This window comes from Vicia villosa, linkage group LG3, assembly GCF_029867415.1.
Source record: "Vicia villosa cultivar HV-30 ecotype Madison, WI linkage group LG3, Vvil1.0, whole genome shotgun sequence".
Taxonomy (NCBI): domain Eukaryota; kingdom Viridiplantae; phylum Streptophyta; class Magnoliopsida; order Fabales; family Fabaceae; genus Vicia; species Vicia villosa.
The window spans coordinates 129,986,984-130,008,595 of NC_081182.1; the positions used below are offsets into that span (position 1 = coordinate 129,986,984).

The 21,612-nt window shown below is 32.7% G+C and overlaps 1 protein-coding gene across 1 annotated transcript; it reads right to left on the reverse strand.

Moving 5' to 3' along the window:
• Positions 1–855: 855 nt before the first annotated feature.
• On the reverse strand, positions 856–5,187 carry LOC131656653 (uncharacterized). Its single transcript, XM_058926301.1, has 10 exons — positions 5,101–5,187; positions 4,967–5,008; positions 4,837–4,875; positions 4,268–4,744; positions 3,775–3,924; positions 3,408–3,497; positions 2,857–3,051; positions 2,533–2,724; positions 1,899–2,437; positions 856–1,607 (listed from the first exon to the last, which is right to left on the reverse strand). The coding sequence occupies exons 1-10, from the start codon at positions 5,153–5,155 to the stop codon at positions 993–995; spliced, it is 2,394 nt and encodes a 797-aa protein (XP_058782284.1). The 5' UTR covers positions 5,156–5,187; the 3' UTR covers positions 856–992.
• Between the last annotated feature and the right edge of the window lie 16,425 nt (positions 5,188–21,612).

Genomic DNA, 21,612 nt, shown 5'->3' on the forward strand with positions numbered 1-21,612 from the left:
CCCGCATTCCTTTTGGTCCGATTTACATATTCCGAATAAGGTGAAAGTTTTTGTGTGGTGTTGTTGTATCAATAGGAATCCTACAATTGATCCTCTTCCTTCTAGGGGAGTTTCCATTAGTATTGGCGACCGCAAGTGTGTTTTTTGTGGTGGTTGCATCGAGACTTTGAATCATTCTTTGTTGGAGTGTAAAGTAGCTAGTCTTATTTGAAGGGATATTGGTGAGTAGATAGGCTTTAAGAATCCTAATTTCAAGTGTTTTAAAGAGAGCTTCTTATCTTGGAGATCCTTTTGTCTCGGCGCCAAGGTGAGAGTCGGGAAGGAGGGGATGGTTTGAATGGCTACATGTTAGAGCATGTGAATTTTGAAGAATGGGATTATCTTCAGAAAAGATATGTGGAACGTTTTAGACATTGTGTGGAGCATCAAAGCAACGGTTTGGAGATGGATGTTCATCGAAAAAAATACTCATCCAAATTGCAATTTCTACGAATTTAGCAAATTTCCTTTGTTTTATTTATCTTGAAATGCAATTTGTGTGTAATCTTTCTTTTTTTCGAGCTTGGTCTCGTTCTCTTTTGTAATCCGGTTGAGAACACATAGTTCTCTTTGCAATATATTTGGCTTAAAAAAAAGGATAACAATTTTATGTTATATTCAGTTAAGAAAAAATTATCAAGATTATTCTATGAGTACTTTATATAGAAAATAATTTAATATTTTTTATAAATACAACTATTTAACAGAATAATAAGAATGCATAAACGTTTTTATAATATGTATTATGTATGGAAAATGGGATAAGAAGTACTTGAAAATTCATATAATCTTTATCACACATTATAGTTATACAAAAGATTCAAACCATAACATTCTTTCACACCTTATAGTTATACAAAAGAGTCAAATTACACTACAATCACACCAGTATTCAAATACAGACCAAAATCATTAGTTTTATTTCAAACAACAATACAACACAACAAATACCTCTATAGAAGAACACCCTTAAAACTTGATGGTGGAACCATCTTCCAAATAACATTAACAAGGTCAAGGAATAACGGAAACTGCACAACTGCATAGAATGCGACAGGTATGGAAATGGAAATATACAAATAGAATAATATACCTCCATTTGTATATTTATCACTGAGCACAAAAAAATGTCCAGCAGAGAAAGAAATATACATAGAAACAATGGATACGAAGAGAGAACTCAAGCCAAAAAGAAGCTTCATTGGCAAGTTTAAACGAAAGTCGTCGATTTCTTTTCGAGAAGTGAGTATAGAAAGGAACATGATGAGTGCAGTGACAGAGAAGTAAAGTCCAATTAAGGAAGATATAGCGAATCCTTCAAATGCAGGTTGTCCTGCTAATGTTGGTTCTCCTGATTGTTGATTTCCACCAGGTACACTGCCTGATGTTGAAAAGGATACACCAGCAATGAGTGCTGCTACTACTGAGCATGATTCTGCTGTGTCTCTCAACCAATCAACACTTTTTTCTAAAAGTTCTTTGTGGTGCTCCTTAAATATTTCACTTGGGGTCTTTTTATCTTCGTTTGTTCTATTACTGAAATGCTCTGGTACTAGTTCTTTTATGTACTATACCAGAAAATATATGTTAATGCTACTTAAAAAATGTGACATTTAAAAAAATAGTGAAAAGTTATAAATAAAATCAGGACTCTCAAAATTTTGCGGGCTCTATCTAGGCTAGCCATGATTCAACCGTAACAAAACAAAATAAAAACCTTATTTAACCATCATTTTCTTTGAAAAATTATACGGGACCATATTTGGTAATATTATAACCTTGGAAAATTGGGAGCACTTTGTTGTAGTCCACTTTACGCGCATTCAAATATTATTATTATGATTAAACTATAAACATACCTTATACCATTTGATGTCCCACATCATTTGCAGCGCAACACCAGGTATCCTCCAAGTATTTTCTCTCTGGAATGATGTATATGCGGCCCAGTGTAACATGGTATTCTCATTTTTATCAAATTGTAGACTTAGGTGATCAAAGACTTCAGGAAGTAACTTCTTCGTCAACATTTGAATAACACGTGGTTGCCTATTCTTTACAGCCAAAAGCAATACATTTTCATTATTAGAGTTAGTTTCAAAAACCACACTCGGAATAATTTCTTGAAGCTTTTCCACCATCTCAGTTATTCCATTACTTGCTGCAATCAAGTATGAATAGTCGTTTACATCACTCTTGCCTCCAGTTTTAATATAATTCATCGCTGCCAGTAATAATCCTCTCTTATCAGATGTAATAGGTACAGTAGAATCAAGTCCATCCATAATTTCTTTAAAGCCACTTTTAACTATTGCAATTAATGTTGTATCTTCTCCATCAATGTTTTCTGAATCATCAATTTTTTTATTTTCTTTTGTCTTTTGAGTTGTGGTATCACCTGAAAATATACAAATAATGATTATTTCATTCTTTATGTTTTAATCGTATTTTTATCTTCATTAATTTGTTTTTACGTATGGTTATTTTATTTACCTCTCTTTTGTTGGCGCTCGGGATAATCTTGATTCTTTAGAGCCTCAGATTTCAAGTTGTGATCAGTTTTTTTGTTACCATCTTGATCATCGTCATAACCCATGTATGAATGAACATCAGTTTTCAAAAATTGTTTAAAGAGCAGATCACCATATTTGTGCTTCATTTTAATAGTCCTTATTTCCTTTAAGCCTGCAAAATTAGTTAAGCAAAAGATCACTAATTGATCGAGTTATGTAAACAAACTTATAAAAGAGTGCACTATAAATGTATACTTAAATCAAAGCATGTAAAGTTAATGTTCAAAGGGCTTAATATACTTACCCAAAATTGATAGGCCTGTCCATGCGAGTTCAGACTCTTTAGAAGGTCGTACATACTTTTTAGAAATTTTTATTCCGTAGTATTCTTCTAAAGTGGTAACTGATGATGGATGTTGTATCTTGTCTTTCCCTTTTAATTCACTAACTGATTTGCGCCGAAGGCACAAATTTATACAAATATCATCACATCCTTTATCTGCAAAATTGACACATCTTTAGAAAGTAATAGTGAGCTCCAATAAGTAGACTAAGAAGTTACTTTGTTTTATCAGTTCATCAAAATTCTCATATAAAATGGAAAAGAAAATGAAAATGAAAAATAGACTAGACCTAATAAACTTAGCTTTGCTCGAACTAAAACAAGTGGTTACAACTAATTATAACTGACCCTACAACTAACTAAAAATTGTTATAATTGAAAATGAAACTGTAAAATAACTGCAACAATAATGTCATAAGTAAATTGGGTCAAATATACTTGAAAAGGAAACTTGAGAACTATTAATAGTTAATAAAGGAAAAGAGATCATAAGAGCTAGTTCATCAGCATACCTTTCTTTTCATTTTCTTTCTCTTTGTTTTCATCCTTGTTTAGAAACGATTCCAATATAGTAATTTCGTCGTTATGGATTATAGGAACACCTTTATCACCAAAATTTTGTAAATAACATTAAATATTTATTCATGACATTTGACAGAAAGGCTTAAGTAATGCTAAAAAATATAATTTGGCTTTCCATGCTATCTCGTTTCACCCAATGGAAAGTGGTATGGTGTTTCTAAGCTCCTTTAATGTTAATGGTTTCTACAGTTTTCTTTCTGTTTATACGGAATGGTTGTTATCTTGGTATATTCAGGTAGTTTCAAGTTCAATAATAGTTTTTATAATATTTGTAACTTGTAAGTATGTTTCACTTACAGTAGTACACAATATTCTTCCACCACGGCAGGCTACTTCCACTCTTGAAGGCTGATGTCCTAGTAGCAAGAATTGCCAGAGGAACGTTGCCATGCTTGTCCTTCTTAGTAATAAGTTCTTTGTAGCAATGCATTATTATATTAGCTAAATCTGTTGCACAACAAACAAAGTTTATTATTATTATTAATGACAACGTGTAATGTCTGATTTTTATTTTCTTTTTAAATTCCAATGAGAATTAATTGATTATTTTAATTAAAAAGTTAAATAATTTAAAAGGATAAAACTGTAAAAACAATTTTTCAATATTGAATTGTATAGTTAATAAATATTTACCACAAAAATAAGTTATTATGTTGTCAAGCTAAAGGTTAATGCATCGACGAGGATTCAAAAGTGAGTTTGGAGGTTTATAATATATATATATATATATATATATATATATATATATATATATATATATATATATATATATATAGATGAGTAAACTAACCAAACATTTCTCTCTGAATGGCAACGTGAAGGATGCTAGTCTGTTTCCCATCGACAGCAATTTCCAGATCCCTAGGATAAAACTGTTTTAGGTAAAGAAACACTAAACTTTTATGTGCACACACAGCGCAAAAAAGTGGTGTTTCTCCCTTTTTATTTTTCTCTCGAATCAAAGCTTTCCTTTCACCTTTCTTTCCAATTATAGCTTCACACATATCTGTGAGTCCTCTATATGCTGCAAGGTGAAGAGGTGTATCGCCTATTTCATTCCTTATTTTCACACTACCACTGTTATCATCATGCTTTTCTATTGCGTTTATAAGATCTTGCACTACATGTTTTGGGGCAACGTTTACTGCCACATGCAATGCTGTTCCTCTCCCCTTTATTTCTACCGTGTGATACTTATTATCAGCTTTGTAATTTTCAATTACTTTACCCCATTTGTTCGCCATTACTTTCTTCTGGAACTCCTTAACTACATAATTCCATTTCGCAACTTGCGTTAATTAATGAAAAAATATGGAGAAGCTAATGAGTGTCAAATATATAAGGAAAGTTTAGACTTACTATCGTCATCTTTCAATACTTGCGGACTTAAATCCACACCTACACATATTCATTTTGTAACATGCGTCAATTAATTACAAAATGTGGAGAAGCTATTGAGTGTCAAAATATAAGGAAGGTTTAGACTTACTTTCCTCATCTTCTTCCCTTCCTAGCTGACTTAACTCCACAACTACATATATTCATGTTGCAACATACCATAATTAATTACAAAATGTGGAAAAGCTATTAAATGTTCAATATATAAGGAAAGTGTAGACTTACTTTCATCATCACGAGAAAATTGATCTTCGCTTAGAGAGGAAAAATTATGTGCCATTCTTAAAGATTGAAATGTAGAATGAAAGTAGGTAGTGTTGCTGCAATGAACAAGTGGAAGTGTAATTCTCTTATATAAGAAAAAAAATGAATCTCATACTTTGGAAAAACATTGAGCATACACGAGTATCATTTGGAGTGTCCCTAAGTTAGTAATATTTTTATTCCTTTCTTCAACTTTCCAGCTTTACAAGTGTCTAAGAAACATATAATATAAGGCTTCTGGTATATTTTACGTTGTACTAAAGTAAAAGCTGCCTTCTTTTTTTTACTTTATCCTAATATAAGACTTCTAATATCTCTTCGTGTAGAATCCATATTATAAAGCACAAAACTCAATATACAGATCTAATGGAATAGATACGAACACGTTGATATTTCTAATATTAAATTCAAACTAAATACATCAAGCCATTGTTAAGCACACTAAATGATAAGAAAGTTGTTAACTACCGACCTGATACTTGCACTCCTTCACTAGTTAAAAACTAATGTGTATCTTCAACTTTAATTTTCATTTTTTAAGTCAAATAGTAAAATATTTACTTCCTTTCTTCAACTTTGCTTTTTATCGTTTCAGCTTTTGTAGTGAGCGAGACATATCATATCAATTAAAAATCAAATTCTATACTTTCAAACTTTTTGGACAAAAAGCATATAAAGTACTACAAGTAGCAATATCGTTTAAATACCAAATGCAATATTGTTGATGAATATCTCCAATTTTCTTGTTTATCAATACTATATTAAATACCAAATGCAATATTGTTGATAAATATCTATAATTTCCTTGTTTATTAATATACATAAAAAACTAATGTGTGTGTTCCACTCTAATTTTCACTGCAATTTGTAATATTTTATTCCTTTCTTCAATTTTGCTTTTGAAGTGAGTGAGACATATCATATCATGAGAAAAGCAAAGTGTCATATGTTCACAAAATGTTTACTTCTGAGTAAGACTCAAGCTTAAGCAAACCTTCTTTTATATGTTTTTTTCTTTAGTCTAATATAAGGCTTCTAATATCTCTTCGTGTAGAATCCTATGAAATACAAAACAGAAATATTATACAGTATAGACACGGACAATCAATATTGTTCCAAATTATTTTAGTTTAGCAAATTTATTGAATCCTACGGTATGCAATTATGCATTTGTGTTAGATTTTTTGACAAAAAAACTAAAACAAGATTAGGAGGATCGGTGTCCGGGATCTACGTCTAATTAATTTTGTCTTGTTTTGAAAATGCTGTTAGAGGTTGTAAATAATGTAAATTATTTTGTTCAATGTAATTTGTGATTTATAACTACTCATTATTACATATCTTCACTTCTTAGTTTTCATTTCTTAAAAGTTGCTGAGATAATGATTTTCTTTGTAATACTTGATAAATAACCGTCTCCTTAAACATTTCTAGAACAATTTTTAGTTTTTACAATATTTATGAAATATTACCATGTTTTTCAATTGTTACATTAAAATTTAAGAGTAAAAATTTATTTTGGTCTGCCATAAAAATTACACAACCTAAATTAGTCTCTCACAAAAAAATGACCCGATTTAATTCTTATAGATTTTTAATTATAATTTTATTTTAAACAATTCTGAATTAATAATATCAAAAAAGCCAAAATTGTTTTCTATATGAAATTGAAGCCATGACCTTTAACCAATATTTTAAGTCTTTTACCACTAGTACAATGTACATTTATGACAAATAATTCTTATGATTTTTAGTAATGTTAAATACTTCTAAATTTAAAACAAAAAAGGTAAAATTTGTATCACTAGGGTCTCAAACCCACATCCGTTCAAGTTAAATGATAGTCACTTTACAACTAAACAAATCAATTTTTATTGTCAATATTCTTAATAATGAATACTTAAGTTAATAATTCAAAACAAACATTTACTTATTTCAAATAACAAACAAATAAATATTTAATATTTTTAAATAATACAAAAATTAAAAAACAAAATTAATAAAATTTAAATCTTAAATTTAATTAATGAAATAAAATAATAATTAATTGAATTACTACTAAACTAATTGATCACTATTTAGTTTGAATTAACTAAATAATTTTAAAAATGAGTTGATTATTTAATTTAAATTGATTAAATATTTTAACAATTAATTGAATTACTATTAAATTAATTAATTATTATTTAATTTGAATTAGTTTGAAATAAGTAAATATTTATCAGTGTGTTATTTGATTTCAATTACATATAATTTAATTTATTTTTAATTGATTAAACATATTGAGGATTTACATTTTGAAAATTTTATTTTTAAGTTGGTGTATTATTTGAAATTAGTAAATATTTATTTGTGTGTTATTTGAAATAAGTAAACGTTTGTTCTAAATTATCAAGTTAAGTATTTATCATTAAAAATATTAATAATAGAAATTGATTTGACTAGTTATAAAATGATTATCATTTATCGGAGTTAGGTTCGACACCCCATTGGTACAAATTTTTAAATTTTTGTTTTAAATTAAGAATTATTTAATATTATTAACAATATTGGGAATTATTTGTCATGAATGCATATCGGCCTAGTGGTAAAGACTTAAGACATTTTTTAAAAGTCTTGGGTTCAATTCCTTATAAGAAACAATTTTGGCTTTTAAGAATATTATTAAATCATAATTGTTTAAAAATGAAATTAAAAATAAAAATTAATTTAGTATTTAAAAAATGAAAAATAAAATATAAAATACAACGTGGCAGTCAAGTCATGGTTTATAAATAGGAAAAAAAAACCGATTTGAAAAAATATTAATAGAAGGACTTTCTAGAATATTATTAAATCATAATTGTTTAAAAATGAAATAAAAAATAAAAAATAATTTAGTATTTAAAAAATGAAAAATAAAAAATAAAATAGAACGTGGCAGTCCAGTCATGGTCTAACAATACTAAACCTTTTAAAAGGAAAGGTAAAAAGCTTTAACAATACTTTAAACACAATATAAGAGAGATTGGAAAGGGAGTTTGAGTACCTTGACAATTTTAGTCAATATCATTCCCATCCTTTTGGACAAAAACAACAAACTTAAGCGATCAATAATGGACACCTCATGTGTGTGTGTGTGATATCAAGTGACACAAACAAACAAGTGAGTATGATAATCAGTAAATAAGAGATTTATGTATCTAAACCCTTGGTTTCAAGCTCATGTATGAATGATGAATGATTGATATGATGATTAAACATGGGTTTAATTAAACAACATATATACATAACAAGTGATAAGAAATTAACAAGATAATGGTTAAGGTAAACAATTAAGTACAAGACAAGGATTAAAATCAACAAGAATGTACAAGATAACAAACCTAATTAATCATGGATAAACAAAGATCAACATGTATTTTGGATTAGGGTTTTAGACCTAGGTTTTTGGGATTAGGGTTTTCAAATTAGGGTTTAATCATAAACACCTAAACCTAATTGATTTTAATTGTTAAATACCAATTTCTTTAAGTGAAATGGTCTAAGGGTACATGAAAAAAGTCAAAGACATCTTACTCTAACCCTAAACAAATATTTACAAAGGTGCACAAAGTTCTCTCAAACGAATAATTAAAACAAAGAGATTTTTAGTTGATTTTTCAATATAAAAGATATATTTTTGGATTAATTTTTAAATAGAGAAATAAATATTTTTTGGATTTTTAATTCATGATATTAAAATAGAATATATAAATAAACATACAAAAAAGAACAAGTCAAAAAGGTTTATTTTTCCATTTGTTATAATTTTTCAAAGTTTAATTGAAAGTAAAATAAACTAGTTACAAAAAAAAGAAAGATTTTGTTGCTACTAGGGCTTGAATCCACACCCTTTAACCCTTTACTCAAAACTAATACCACTGGGCCAGCGTGCGTTTGGTGATAAAAGAGTGAGCCCGATTCAAAATAACACATAGCAAGTGGTGAAAACATAACAAATAAAAGGGTTAAATATGTTTTTGGTCCATATAAATATTGCAGTTTCATTTTTAGTCCCTCCCTGCCTTTAGGTAACGGTTTTTACAAAAAAAACTATTTCCAAAATCAGCTAAAACCGTTGCCAAAACACATGAGGGACTAAAAATGAAACTGCAATATTTATAGGGACCAAAAACTTATTTAACCCAAAATAAAATAGAAAAAAAGGTATGGGGCGAGGGGGATTCGAACCCCAGACCTGGGAAATATGCTAGGTACAAGTGTGATGGCCAAGTGAGCTGTTACGATGAAGTCGTAAGTAAAATGCACGCAGTTAAAAATATAATAAACTAAAAGTTTGAAAATGAAGATGAAACTTCATCTTCTTTCTCGCGCCGGCAACAACAACACAACCTTCATGGTTGTTTTCTGATTCCTTCATTTCTTAACCATTTGCAAAAGTGTAAACCCATAAGTCTCTTGAAATTTCATCAGGAATCCAACCATGAGGTTAATTAACACTAATAATCAACAACAAACATGAATTTCTGGAAAAACGCATGAACCCTAAAAACTTAAATTCTAAATTAAACTATGAATTTAAACAATCAATCCCTAATGTTAGGGCTATCATTCAGCATGCTAAGACAAGCATTTTGGTATCAAGAAACACATAAATTGAACTCCATTCAAGGTGTTCATAGATGAACTACACACCTTTGAAAATGAGGTCGAGTATCGAGCTAGAGAGGACTTGGGAATGAACCAACGATTCAGTTAGCTTCCCTGAAGCACCAAGAAGCTATTGCAATGCTCACTTTGACCTGGAAACACTTGGATTATCCTACAGACCTCAACCTACAATGATGAACAAGTTATAAATGGAGGTTTTTATTTTGTGTGTTTCACTTGAGTTCTAATGCATACAGAAGTGTCTATATGCTATTTGGAAAGTGTTTGAAAGGTTGTTTTGAGCAGAGGTTGCAAGGGATGAGAGTTTCGAAGATAAGGACTTCAAAGCTCAAAAATGGAGTTTTGAGCCAATTCTGATTTGAGGGAGTTTCTCAGAGGTTTGGTAGTGATTTCTTGTGTGTCTTGAAGTGTAGAAATGGTCTCTATTTATAGGAAAACATTAGGGTTTGAATCTGATCACATGGAGACTTAAGGCCTCATAACTTGTTTTTTAAGCAAGGTTGCAAACATGGTTCCAATGCATAGTACAAGCATGCTTGGATTGGTATTCACTTCAAACATGTTGCTTCTGATCTTGTATGTGAAGTATCGTGTAGAAGAAACAAGGGAGTAGCTCAATGCATTGAAAAAGCAAAAAGCATTTCTTTTCTAAAATGGAAGTGGTGCCTTTAGTCTTGAAATGGATAACTTCAATGGGCAATGCTTAAATCAAGTGGATCATAGCTCAAAAGAGAGTGTAATCTTCTGATTATGGCCTCTTAAACAAATTAGAGGGGCTGTACTTGGGTGATTCCTTTAGATTTTCGACAAATCTCAAACTTGTTCTTCATGTTCTTCATAAAAATGACTTAAATTCAAGTGTCATGGTGTCTTGTTCACAAAATCATATCTCCTAGCTCAAGCCATGGATTTTCATGCTATTGATCTCTTTGAAAAGCCTTTGCTACATAATTCAAGTACTTTGTTAAAAGTTTCCTCAAAATTTTTTGGATCATGGAGAAAAAAGGCCTTAAAGTTGAGAAAAAACTAGGTGAAAACACAGAAATTTTTTAAGTTTTTTGAACATAAACCTTCTTAATCCAAAATCTCTCAAAATAATCATTTTAAGCGAAAAGTTGCAATGTGATGAGTTATTTGTTTGATCAAGATCTAAAACTTTCATGTTTGGAGATTTTTGAGTTTGTAAGCAAAATTTGGAGTTCCTAGAATTAGGTCAAATTCATTTAAAAACCCTAATTTTGACTTTTGTTAACTTTTTCATTCTTGATGAATTTTCTTGATTTTCTTTGGCCAAATGTCTTTAATAATCATATGATGATGATTTGAATCCTCAAAAGTTCATAGTTGATCATTTTTCTCAAAAGTTAATGGTTGACTCACATAGTTGACTTTTTCCAAATGAACTGCAGTTTTGTGATTTCCAAATGAATCAAGGTCTCCTCTTCAAGTGAGTGATACGTATGGATTATAATGTTGATTTGGATGCCCTTGAATCATGGTTTTAGCCTTGGAGCCATGTCCTGATTAAAAGTCAACCCTCTAGTGGGATTAGGTCAAAACCCTAATTTGGGGCCTCATGTGATCTTGAGAATTGTTGATCTTGAATTGGGCTATATCTTGACTTGGATATTGATGAGAAAACACTTTGAATCATAGGAGAATTTTGGACTTCCTTGTGGCCCTCAAAACCCTAATTTGCTCAGCTTCCTCTTGATCAGTCTCCTGTCTTAGGACATAAGCAACAAACAACCGTTTTTTTGTATTTTTTGGTTAGCAAATGATATATCCATGATGATAATGATAATAATGATAACCTAATATTTGGAATATGGTGGAATATCAGTGGTCAAAAATTGGGGTACAACGCACACCATGTATTCGACCGAAGAGAGCTTTGAATCAAAAACTGCCAGATACATTGGCGTCACCTCCCTTAATCCTATCTCCTTCGAACCTTCATTTTACACCACCATGGTCTTTCAAAAATGGTGGGCTGACTACTAAAACCAAAAAATCTTTGATGTTGCTGGTCTTTCGCTCGAACTAACTGCAGCTTTTGCTTCTACGCATGAACGTTTCCAGAAAGGTACTTCAACACACATTAAAGAGATACAAGCGTTCCAAAAGTTCTTTGAAACTTTCTATAGGCCAGATGATCTTAGTCGAAATGTTGGTGAAGCCGCTTTTACTTTACACGAAAAGTTTTCTAAAAATCTGGATAAATTGAAGTTGCCCTCGTACGTTTGTCCTGAACAGCGTTATGAAGTGGCTTTCAAAATGTATCCTCCAAAATTTCCACGATTACCTAGTGCTGATTTTGGCGTGGCATTTAGTCCCCCATCTCCAGACTGGTTCGCCTGTGGAAATTTTACCAAAATCCTTCGCGAGGAATCCAAAAAGCGTGTTGAACGAGTAGTTCCGACTAAGCATACCATGGACAGTTTCAAAGGGCATCTTCATATTGGGCTCGAACACGTTCGTTTTCTAACTCCAATACCCGAAGGTTTGGAACTAGAGAAACCTTTCGATTGATTCTTTCCCTTTTTTTATACTAACTTGTTTTTGTCTTGATTACAGCTCTCAGTCGAAGACAGAACATCAAAGAGCATGCTGCCAACACTCGAAAGTCTGTTATCCTTTCGAAGGATAAAAAGACTAGTGAAGATTCCAACAACATCACCAAACCAAAAACTGTGGTAACCATTCTTCTCCTGGCTTGTAGAACTTTAGTTTTTTTACGTAATTCTATCATATTTCCTTTTAGAATACTCGAAAGCCACCACCAACTCCAAAAAAAGAGGAAAACTGCCCTGAAAGCATCACAATTGAATCAGACGGTGAGGATAAGTCTCCTCCTCACACCAAATTTGTAACACCCCATGTTTTCCCTTAATTAATTTAAATTGAAATTAAATTATTTATTGGAATTACTTGGCATTTTATTGGATTTATTGGAGAATTATGGAAAATAAGGCTAATGGGCCAGTGTCGCTTTTAGTAGAAGGGGGGTTTTAGTTGTGAAGCCCATTGCTAATGATAAACTTATTTTCGTAAAATAGAAAAAAGAAGGATTTGTGAAAATAGAACCAAAAGAGAAGAGAACTCTGAACGTGAAAGAGCAGAGAAGCGAGGAAGTGCAAAGAGAGGAAGAACGAAGAATCAACCTTCGGGTAAGGGGGGACTCTTCCGTTTAACTTCTATTATGGGATTATAGATAGTAGGATAGATTGAGCATGTTGTTTGTATCAATTGAGTTATGTTTAGATTGTAGGATGTTAGGGTTGAGAGAATTGTTGAATTGTTTGTATTGATTGTGTATGGTAGTAATTGGATGTTTGAAATGTGTTATAAACATGCCAAATTGTGTTTGTTGATGCTGTTTGATGTTGCAATACGTTATGGTACGTTCTGGTATGGTTTGGAAGTGATGCAAGTGCTGTAAAAATGGTGATTTTGGGTTGCAGACTCGAAGTAATCGGTTACCATAGGGTGGGTAATCGATTACCCATTGTAAAAATAGCAAAATTGAGTTTTTGAGTCTCAGTAAACGATTACTGGTGTTTGGGTAATCGGTTACCGCTGTACGTTTTTGAAAAATACTTGTTTTTATAAAACTCATAACTTTTGATCCGCAAGTTCGTTTTGGGTGCCGTTTGAAGCGTTACGAAGCTAATGAAATGCTCTTTATGATTAAAATAAATTAATTATCACTAGATAATTTAATTATTATGTGGTTTTGAAAATGACATGTAATTGTATTTGTGCATGTCGTGGATTAATGTTATTTAAGAATAACATGTATGGGTATTGTGTATTATGTGCTAATTGTGATACATGGAATTGATGAATGATAATTTCTATGTATTGTTATGATTGTTACATGATGAGTGTATGTTATACCAATGGTGGATAATTCAATATGTGAAATTCTGATGGATGTGTTATACGTGGTATTATGATGATGTAAATCCCATATTGTTGTTGTGTTGATTTGATGTACTTGGTACATAATTGTGGAGTGTATTATTGTCGTATGCACTGTGTGGGGAGTCGAGATATGATAATGGTGTTCATATGATTGAAGTGGTGATGTTGTGACAACATGATTATAATGTTGATAATGTGATCATGTGGTGATTGTTTTGATCGTATGATGATGATTGCTTCTTATGAATAATCCCTGATACATGTACATACTTGTTGGTGATAACTATGTTGAGTTATGTGAGACGATGTTGTTCATCGGATCGGTGGTGTTGTAAGTATGTGATATGTGTGCATCCATTCTGTCATACCCCAAAATTCTCCCATCACATTTTTATACTCAAGCTCATCCAAGTATCAACAGCTCAAGACCTAAGTGGACACACCTTCCTAAAACAATGGCTCAAGGAATTAGGGTCTTGATTTCTCTGAAGAAAATGAATGAATCAAAGGCTCCAATGCATTTAATATGGCTTATGATGTTTCAAACTATCTCCATGACAAAATTCAGGTTTCAATTCAAAGGATTGACCACTCAATTGCTCAGAAAATCAACAATCGACTTGTTTGACCTAAAAGTCAACTGTACTCAAAGTACAGTCAAAACTTCTGATTTTTTGTCAACAACCTTATTTTGAAGCATCATTCATCATTTGATCAAGGATTGATCATGATTCATCAAGAAAAGATCAGAAATCAACAAAACCAAAAGTTTCTAAATTAGGGTTTTCATGGGAGAAAGTCAACTAAACTTTGACCAACCATAACTCCCACATGGAACATCAGAAATTTCTCATCCAAAGCTCATTTTGAAGGAAATTGAATTCTCTGCAATTTTGTCTCTCACATGCCAAGTATAAAAGTGCTTCAAAAGATTATAGGTCCTTTTTGAAAGTCAACCAAAAGCAGTTTTTTGTCAGAGCCAATATCATCAAGATAAAATCCTCAAATGGAAAAAAACTTCCAAAGTGGCTTGTAGAGGACATATTGAGGTTTCCAAAAAGTCCTAGAACTCCTCCATATCTTAAAAATTGAGGGGGATATGCCTTGTCAAAGTTGGGCAATTTCAAAGGGAAAAATGTGAAGTAAAAGTGGTCCAAAGTGAGTTTTTATGCAAATAGGCCCAATCTTTTTTGATTCAATCTTGTTCCCCAAGTCATCAAAGATACTCAATCTCAAAGCCACGAATTTGTGATTAATATTTGATTTTATTTGAATTTTTTAATTCATTAACGAGATGTTTTAAATCAAATAAATGAGGAAAAATACAAAAGATATGATTTGTTGTGATTCCAATCAAATCTAATAACTCAAATACCTCATATTAAGTATAAAATTCGTGAAGATTGGAAAGAGGTTGATTGGATTGAAATTGTGCTAATTTAGAAAGATTTAAAGTCAATTTCCAATTGCTTGATTCAAAAGGATTTGGTCCAAGAATATTAACCTAATTCCATCTATATATATTGAAAAAACCTCATGCATAAGGGTTCACAAATTCCCTGCCTCAAGAACTCTAGCCAAGCTCTTCAAAAGTCAAGAAAATCTCAAACTTGAATTCAGAGTTGCAGGCCGATTCAAGAGCTCTTGTTGATCCTAACGCGTTCATTGATACTCACTAAAGCTGTGTCGATCGTCATCAAGTCTTCACGCGTCCAGGATCCCTCTCATATACCCCACGGTTTGTCTTAATTTTCTTGAAGTCGAATACCATGATTCATGATGCGTAAATTGATTTTGGTTGCATATAATTGATCGTGTTGATATTCTTGTTGTTTATGCATAATTAATTGGACCGTTGCTTGCCTGTACCGAGAATCACCATAGCTAGGGTTGCGTTGTTGATTTTTGGGGAAACCGTTTAGAGGCGTTCTCTGGTTGAATTAAGGGGTCTATTATATTCGTGATGTCCCCTACGTTTGATCAGGGTTGCTGTTTGTAAGTTATTGTGCTTGTTGCGTGAGTTTTTGAATTCGCAAGTTTTAGCTATGGAAAAGTCATAGCCAAAATCATAGCAAATCCATAGCTAAATTTTGCAGGGTTGGACGAAGAAGATGAGATATGGCATCATCCCATTGGCAGAATTCAAATACGGGCTGCGCGCGTATTTCACGTCCGTCTCCTTTTATTCGTTGGCTTATGTCCCATGCGTGTTACTCAACTGACGTCAAAAGAAACATGCCCTGGTGGTTAGTGTGTGGCTTAAAGCGTTTAGCATGCAAGGGCAGGGGTTCGATCCTTGCCTCTTACGTAACTTTTATAATATTTTCTTTATCTAAACCTATTTGCAGATCTAGTGTTTCTCCTTCACTCATGTACGATACACGCACCTCTCTAACGCCATCAGATCTCCAGATTGATTGATCCAACGCATCCGGAGCTGAAGGTGCATCATGGGCACGCAAAGCCTTACCACACCTAATCAAAGCTGAGTATTTCCTAATTTTTTTTTCTTTTCTTATTTTATTACATAATTTTTTCGTTTGTTTTCTTTTTCTTAATTTTTTTCCTTGTTTTTTATTAAATTATAATCATTTTATTTTTAATAACATTTATTTTATAATTAAATGATTAATTGGATTTAATTATTAAAAATAATTTTTATTTGATTTAAATAATTAAATGATTAATTTAATTTAGTTGTTTAATTGTTTAATTGTTTAATTAGTTTAATATTTTTTATTAATTGATTAAAATGCTTATTAGGGTTAGACAATTTAATCGAAAATTTGTTTTTTGCCGATTTAATTAATTAGGTTGAAAACCAATAATTAATTAATTTGGTTTTTATTGTTTTATTAACCATGGTTAACTTGTGCCCTAAATCGGGGTTTGCGAGGTTTGTCGTTAGATCACTCATGCAGTAAAAATTTCTTTTCTTTGTGCAACTTTTCAGGGTTAACCAAGATCCTCCGATAACGCGCCATACCAGATCGAAACAGCTAAGTTTCTAATTCTTTTCTTGTTTAAATATCATTTTAATTTTTATTTTTGCCTTTAGCCCAAAATAGGGTTAACTTTAAATAGTCAATGAGTTACTCCTACACTCACCCCCTTTTATTTGTTCTTCATTGATTTTCAGGGTTAACCAACTGATCAAAGCTCAAACCTTCGATAACCCTAAACTCGATTCTTCTTTAATTATTACTTGTGTTAAACCTATTGCTTTATTGGGTTATATTATTACTTCTTCCCCTTCCCCATGGCTATATTTTGTAACTGCTCCTGGGTTGTATTGTGTGGCCTTGAAGGCACTTAAACCGTTATTATAACTGGGTGGTTAGTAATTCTAGGGCGTGAAAACTTCGAACTAAATTAGAATAATTAATTTACAAGATAATTATCTGAATCGAATCACGTGATTGTGCACCCACACACCTTTTATGGTTACCCTTTTTGTTGCCTGTTGCCTGTTGCCTTGTTGCCTTTTCAGTACATAATAGTCAAGTCCCTCGAATACGAGGACGCCTCAGCAAATGTTTCCCCCAGTTCATCACTAAAGATCATATGTCCCAATGATGCTGCTTTCGATTCGGTTATATGATCTCGTCCGTCGAGGTTGCCTACAAATATGATGTGATAGTCCCTTTCGATCGCTGAGGTGTCCTCTTGGTTGCCTAATAATGACTATTCTTATCCTTCCCTTAGACTACATGCCCTCTTTATGGCAGTGACAATCTTATGGTGAACGATAACTACGACGACTCTTCAACCTCCAAATAAAAGGACTTCCTACCCTCCTATGGTATGGATAACCCTGAAAGGCTAAAAGAACCCTTTTACAAAGTTAAGGTAATTAGTTCCTAATTGCTTGCTCTAGTTTAAATCCTTTTCTACTCTTTTCTAAAAAACCTTCAAAAAGCTACGCTTATTTACAAGCTAAAGTCTTATTTCATTTCTAAACCTTTGAAAACTAAAGAGCAAAGCAATTAAGAGCACCTGGAAAACCATGGATGCAAAGGGTGCCTTACACCTTCCCTTTGTATAAATTACCCCCCGAACTCAAAATTTCTTTTAAAGGTTTTTTTTTGTTCTTTTAGCCTTTCTTTAATGTGGATAAAATAAAAGTCGGTGGCGACTCTTGCTTACCGCGACATTTCAAAAAAGCTGTTGCACCCCAAAATTTGCCCATCTAATTTCATTTTTAAATTGGCTTATGTTGTCCCATTTCATCTACATTATCATCCCATCAGGTCATCAATAAAATCATGCATTTATCAATAACTGGGAAATGAGAGCAAGGATCATAGATGTAAGGATTCATTTGGGGCTCTTTGTAAATATTCACGTATTTATGGTCATCATTTGAACAAGATGTGTTGTGATATTCTCTGGCTATATTTTCCCTATTCTATCTTTCATCGATTCAAAGGGGTTCCTGAAGTTGATTGAGATACAGGAAATGACTCGTGGTTTGCGTAATAGGATGATGAGTTTATCTATCTTCTGATACATCAAGTTAAGGTCTTATGCATATTAAAGTCGCTTCAAGAACAAATTATTATGAATTTAAGATTCAATCAGGAGTGATCTAATTATTATGGAATTATGAAAAGTATACAATTGATTCAAAGGTCCTCATCAAGATTTGTGCGAACATCATTCGTATTTTCAAGAAAATTCTATCAATCGGCGGGATTCATTTATGATTAGCTCCTTGAAATTCAAGTCCACATTGCCAAGACATAATCAAAGTCATACAAAATGCATTCAAGGTGATATGCATAATCTCATTTTTTATTCAAAAAAAAGAAAAGAGGAAAAGATCCCTCTAAGAGTCAAAATTACATCAAGATTCAGAAGTCCCTCTCAAAATACAAAAAAACCAAAAGTTGACTAAGGTCAACAGTTGACTTTTAGTCAAACTGTTGACCATTGACCAGAATTTCACTTCCACCCTTCGGCTTATTCAGACTTCTATTTTCATTAATTATTCAAGCTTGCAAACTTTAAACCATCTTCCATCTTGTATCTTCAACTTCTGAACTTGCACACAAGCCCCATGCAAAAAAGGGTTGCACCAATAACCTGCACAACATAATTTAAGACTAGTTTGGTTCGTTCCCGACCCACAATGGAGCTATCCAAAATTGATGCACCAAAGCCCTTGACCTGAAACAGTAACCTGCAAAGGATCCACCCATATCAGCAAGATTAAAACAAAATGAAGTTATTTCCAATGAACCAAACTCCCATACCCCATTCAAGACATCAAATTCAGTATACCATACACAAAACTAACCAACTGTCAATAACAGAATGACTTTCTCTAACAAGCCTGATCCTACAAACCATAACAGAATCCAAAACCTAAGTAACTAACTTTTCTAACTTTATAACCAATTCCTAACCATGTGTAACTACCTAACTAACTTCTAACCACTTTGTAACTGAAACTAACAGGCTATAACAGAAAAGAGAAGAAACAGAGTGGGAACTTACCTTCAAGACCGATTGGCTGCAACTCTATATAAACAGAGCTCTTCACCTTTTCAACCTTCCCTTCAATTCTCTCCATCACTTTTCTCACTTCACCACCATTTTCAGTCTCCACCATCTTTCAGAACCACAATTCCCCACCATTCATCATCTCCATCTCTAACTCTTCACTTCATCACCATAACCATCATAACTTCATCATCTTCCATCCTCCAACCATAACCAAAACCAGAACCAATCTTCATCAATCACCATAAACGTTCCCTTCAACCTTCAAATCATCATAGCTTGCATCTTTCTGAATTCAAGAAAAAGTATGAGAAAACATACACAAAAAAAACTCTCGATATCTATTTCTCTGAATTCACAATTCTGCAAAAAATCATACAAGGGAACTCACCACAATCTGAACTTGAACTATCTCCTTGGCGCCTCACTCTTCAACTCTCAACTCGTCTTTCTTCATCATCACATCAGCAACCTTCAATCATCAATCGCAACATCGCAACCCTCGTCATCAGTAATCTTTCGATCTGATTCAAGAAAGGAAGCGCAATAAAAAAGGAAAGAAGAGCTGAAGGAGTTTGATTCGGAGACTAGGAATCGAAGACTTAAAAGTGTGAGATCCCCTGGACTTCAGTTCATCTTCATCGCCACCTAAGCTTCTCCGATCGAATCGAGCATGGAGAGTGTGATTTCGGATTAGAGAAGGAAGAGATCGGAGTGAGAACGCGAGTAAGATGGGAACGAAAACTGGCGTCGGTGTTCGCGGTGACGGTGGAGTGAAGAGAGTATCCGGCCGCCGTTTGGTCTTGCGAGGAAGGAGAACGTCGCTCTTCAATAATCCCAAAGGTCACAATGTACAAACCTAATTTCCATCTTTCGTTTACTTTTCTTTTTTCTAATTATTTGTTTTTCTTTTAATTTAATTATTCTGAATAACAATAACTGGATCAATACAAGGAGATATCTTGGGCCACTTTTACTCTTTACACCCCCAGGCCCATGTATCATTCTCACCCTGTTTTTGACATAAGAAAATCTGTAACAAAAATAGTTCCTTTGGGCCAGACCTGGGCCCTGCGCCCAGTTGCTCTTCACACCATACATTTCAGTTTACACCCCAGTTTCCATTAATATTTTTAGGTTCTATTAGTTTTTTTGCCATGTCTTTTTAGTGAATAAAAGCTAATTTTTTCCCATGAATTTTGAGACTTTAACACAATTTTTGACATAAAGAATAATCACAAAAATATTAGTTTAGGCTTTTATTTTAGGTCTTTGCTTAATTAGGATTCTTGTTTTTGTCATATAAAAATCATAAAAATAAATAGATCTTTTAATTCATTTTGTACCATATTTTGAATCATTTGTTTTCATGTTTGGGGCTATATTTTCAAGTCATGCTTTTGTACTAATTTTGTACCATTGTTTACTTGTAATTTTTACTTGTAATTGTGGTTTCACTTGTGTGTTCCTTTAGAATTTTAGGACCCATAATCCATAACTTTTAGGTTAGTCTTCCCTTTGAAATCCTATAATTTTAGGTAGATTTTAATTAGACAATTTAGGACTTAGAATCATCTTTTAGATTAAGTTCTTTTCCTTTTTCTTTTCAACTTTAAAACATTAATAAAGGACGACGCGAATCATGCTAATACCTTTTTTAGTGTGAAAGAAATGATTGGGGCGTAGGCCCCGATGTATGTTCTTTCCCACTTAGCGGAAGAGAAATGATTGAGGCGTAGGCCTCGGTGTATTTCTTAACCGTTATTTAGAGAAACGATTGTGGCGTAGGCCTCGATGTGCATTCTCTAAATATTCAAAAATTGTATTTCATTTAGAGAAACGATTGTGGCGTAGGCCTCGATGTGCATTCTCTAAATATTCAAAAAAAAGACTCTTTTTAAGGCATGATTCAAGTCACAAATTAATTTCCCTTAAAAGACACCCAACCAAAAACACATAAAATATCTAATAAAGGCTCAGACCTAAACAAAGTAAGGAAGTGATGCGAAGCCTTGTAGTGGGTTTTCGTCCATCATGGAATTACACCTAAAGGACACAAACCAATTTTCTCTCTTCTCTCTCTTGCATCCGAGGCATTCTTTCTCTTGCCTTCTGAGCATTCTTCCTCCTAATCGGACACGTTATTTCCGCTCCATTCCCAGCTTAAGACTCCAGAGGTCGAGCAGCGGAGTGCGAATGTAACTGTTCAACTAAAAAACACAAAAACAAACAAAAAACTAAAGAGCCGAACTACGGCGCTCTGATTCCTGAAAAGGATACGTAGGCATTGGGTCGCGGGGCCTAAGCGAGCACAACTATTTAAAAACCTTATTTTCCCCGTGTTTCTTTTCTTTCATTTGCATGCATTCCCTTAGTAATTAAGCTTTA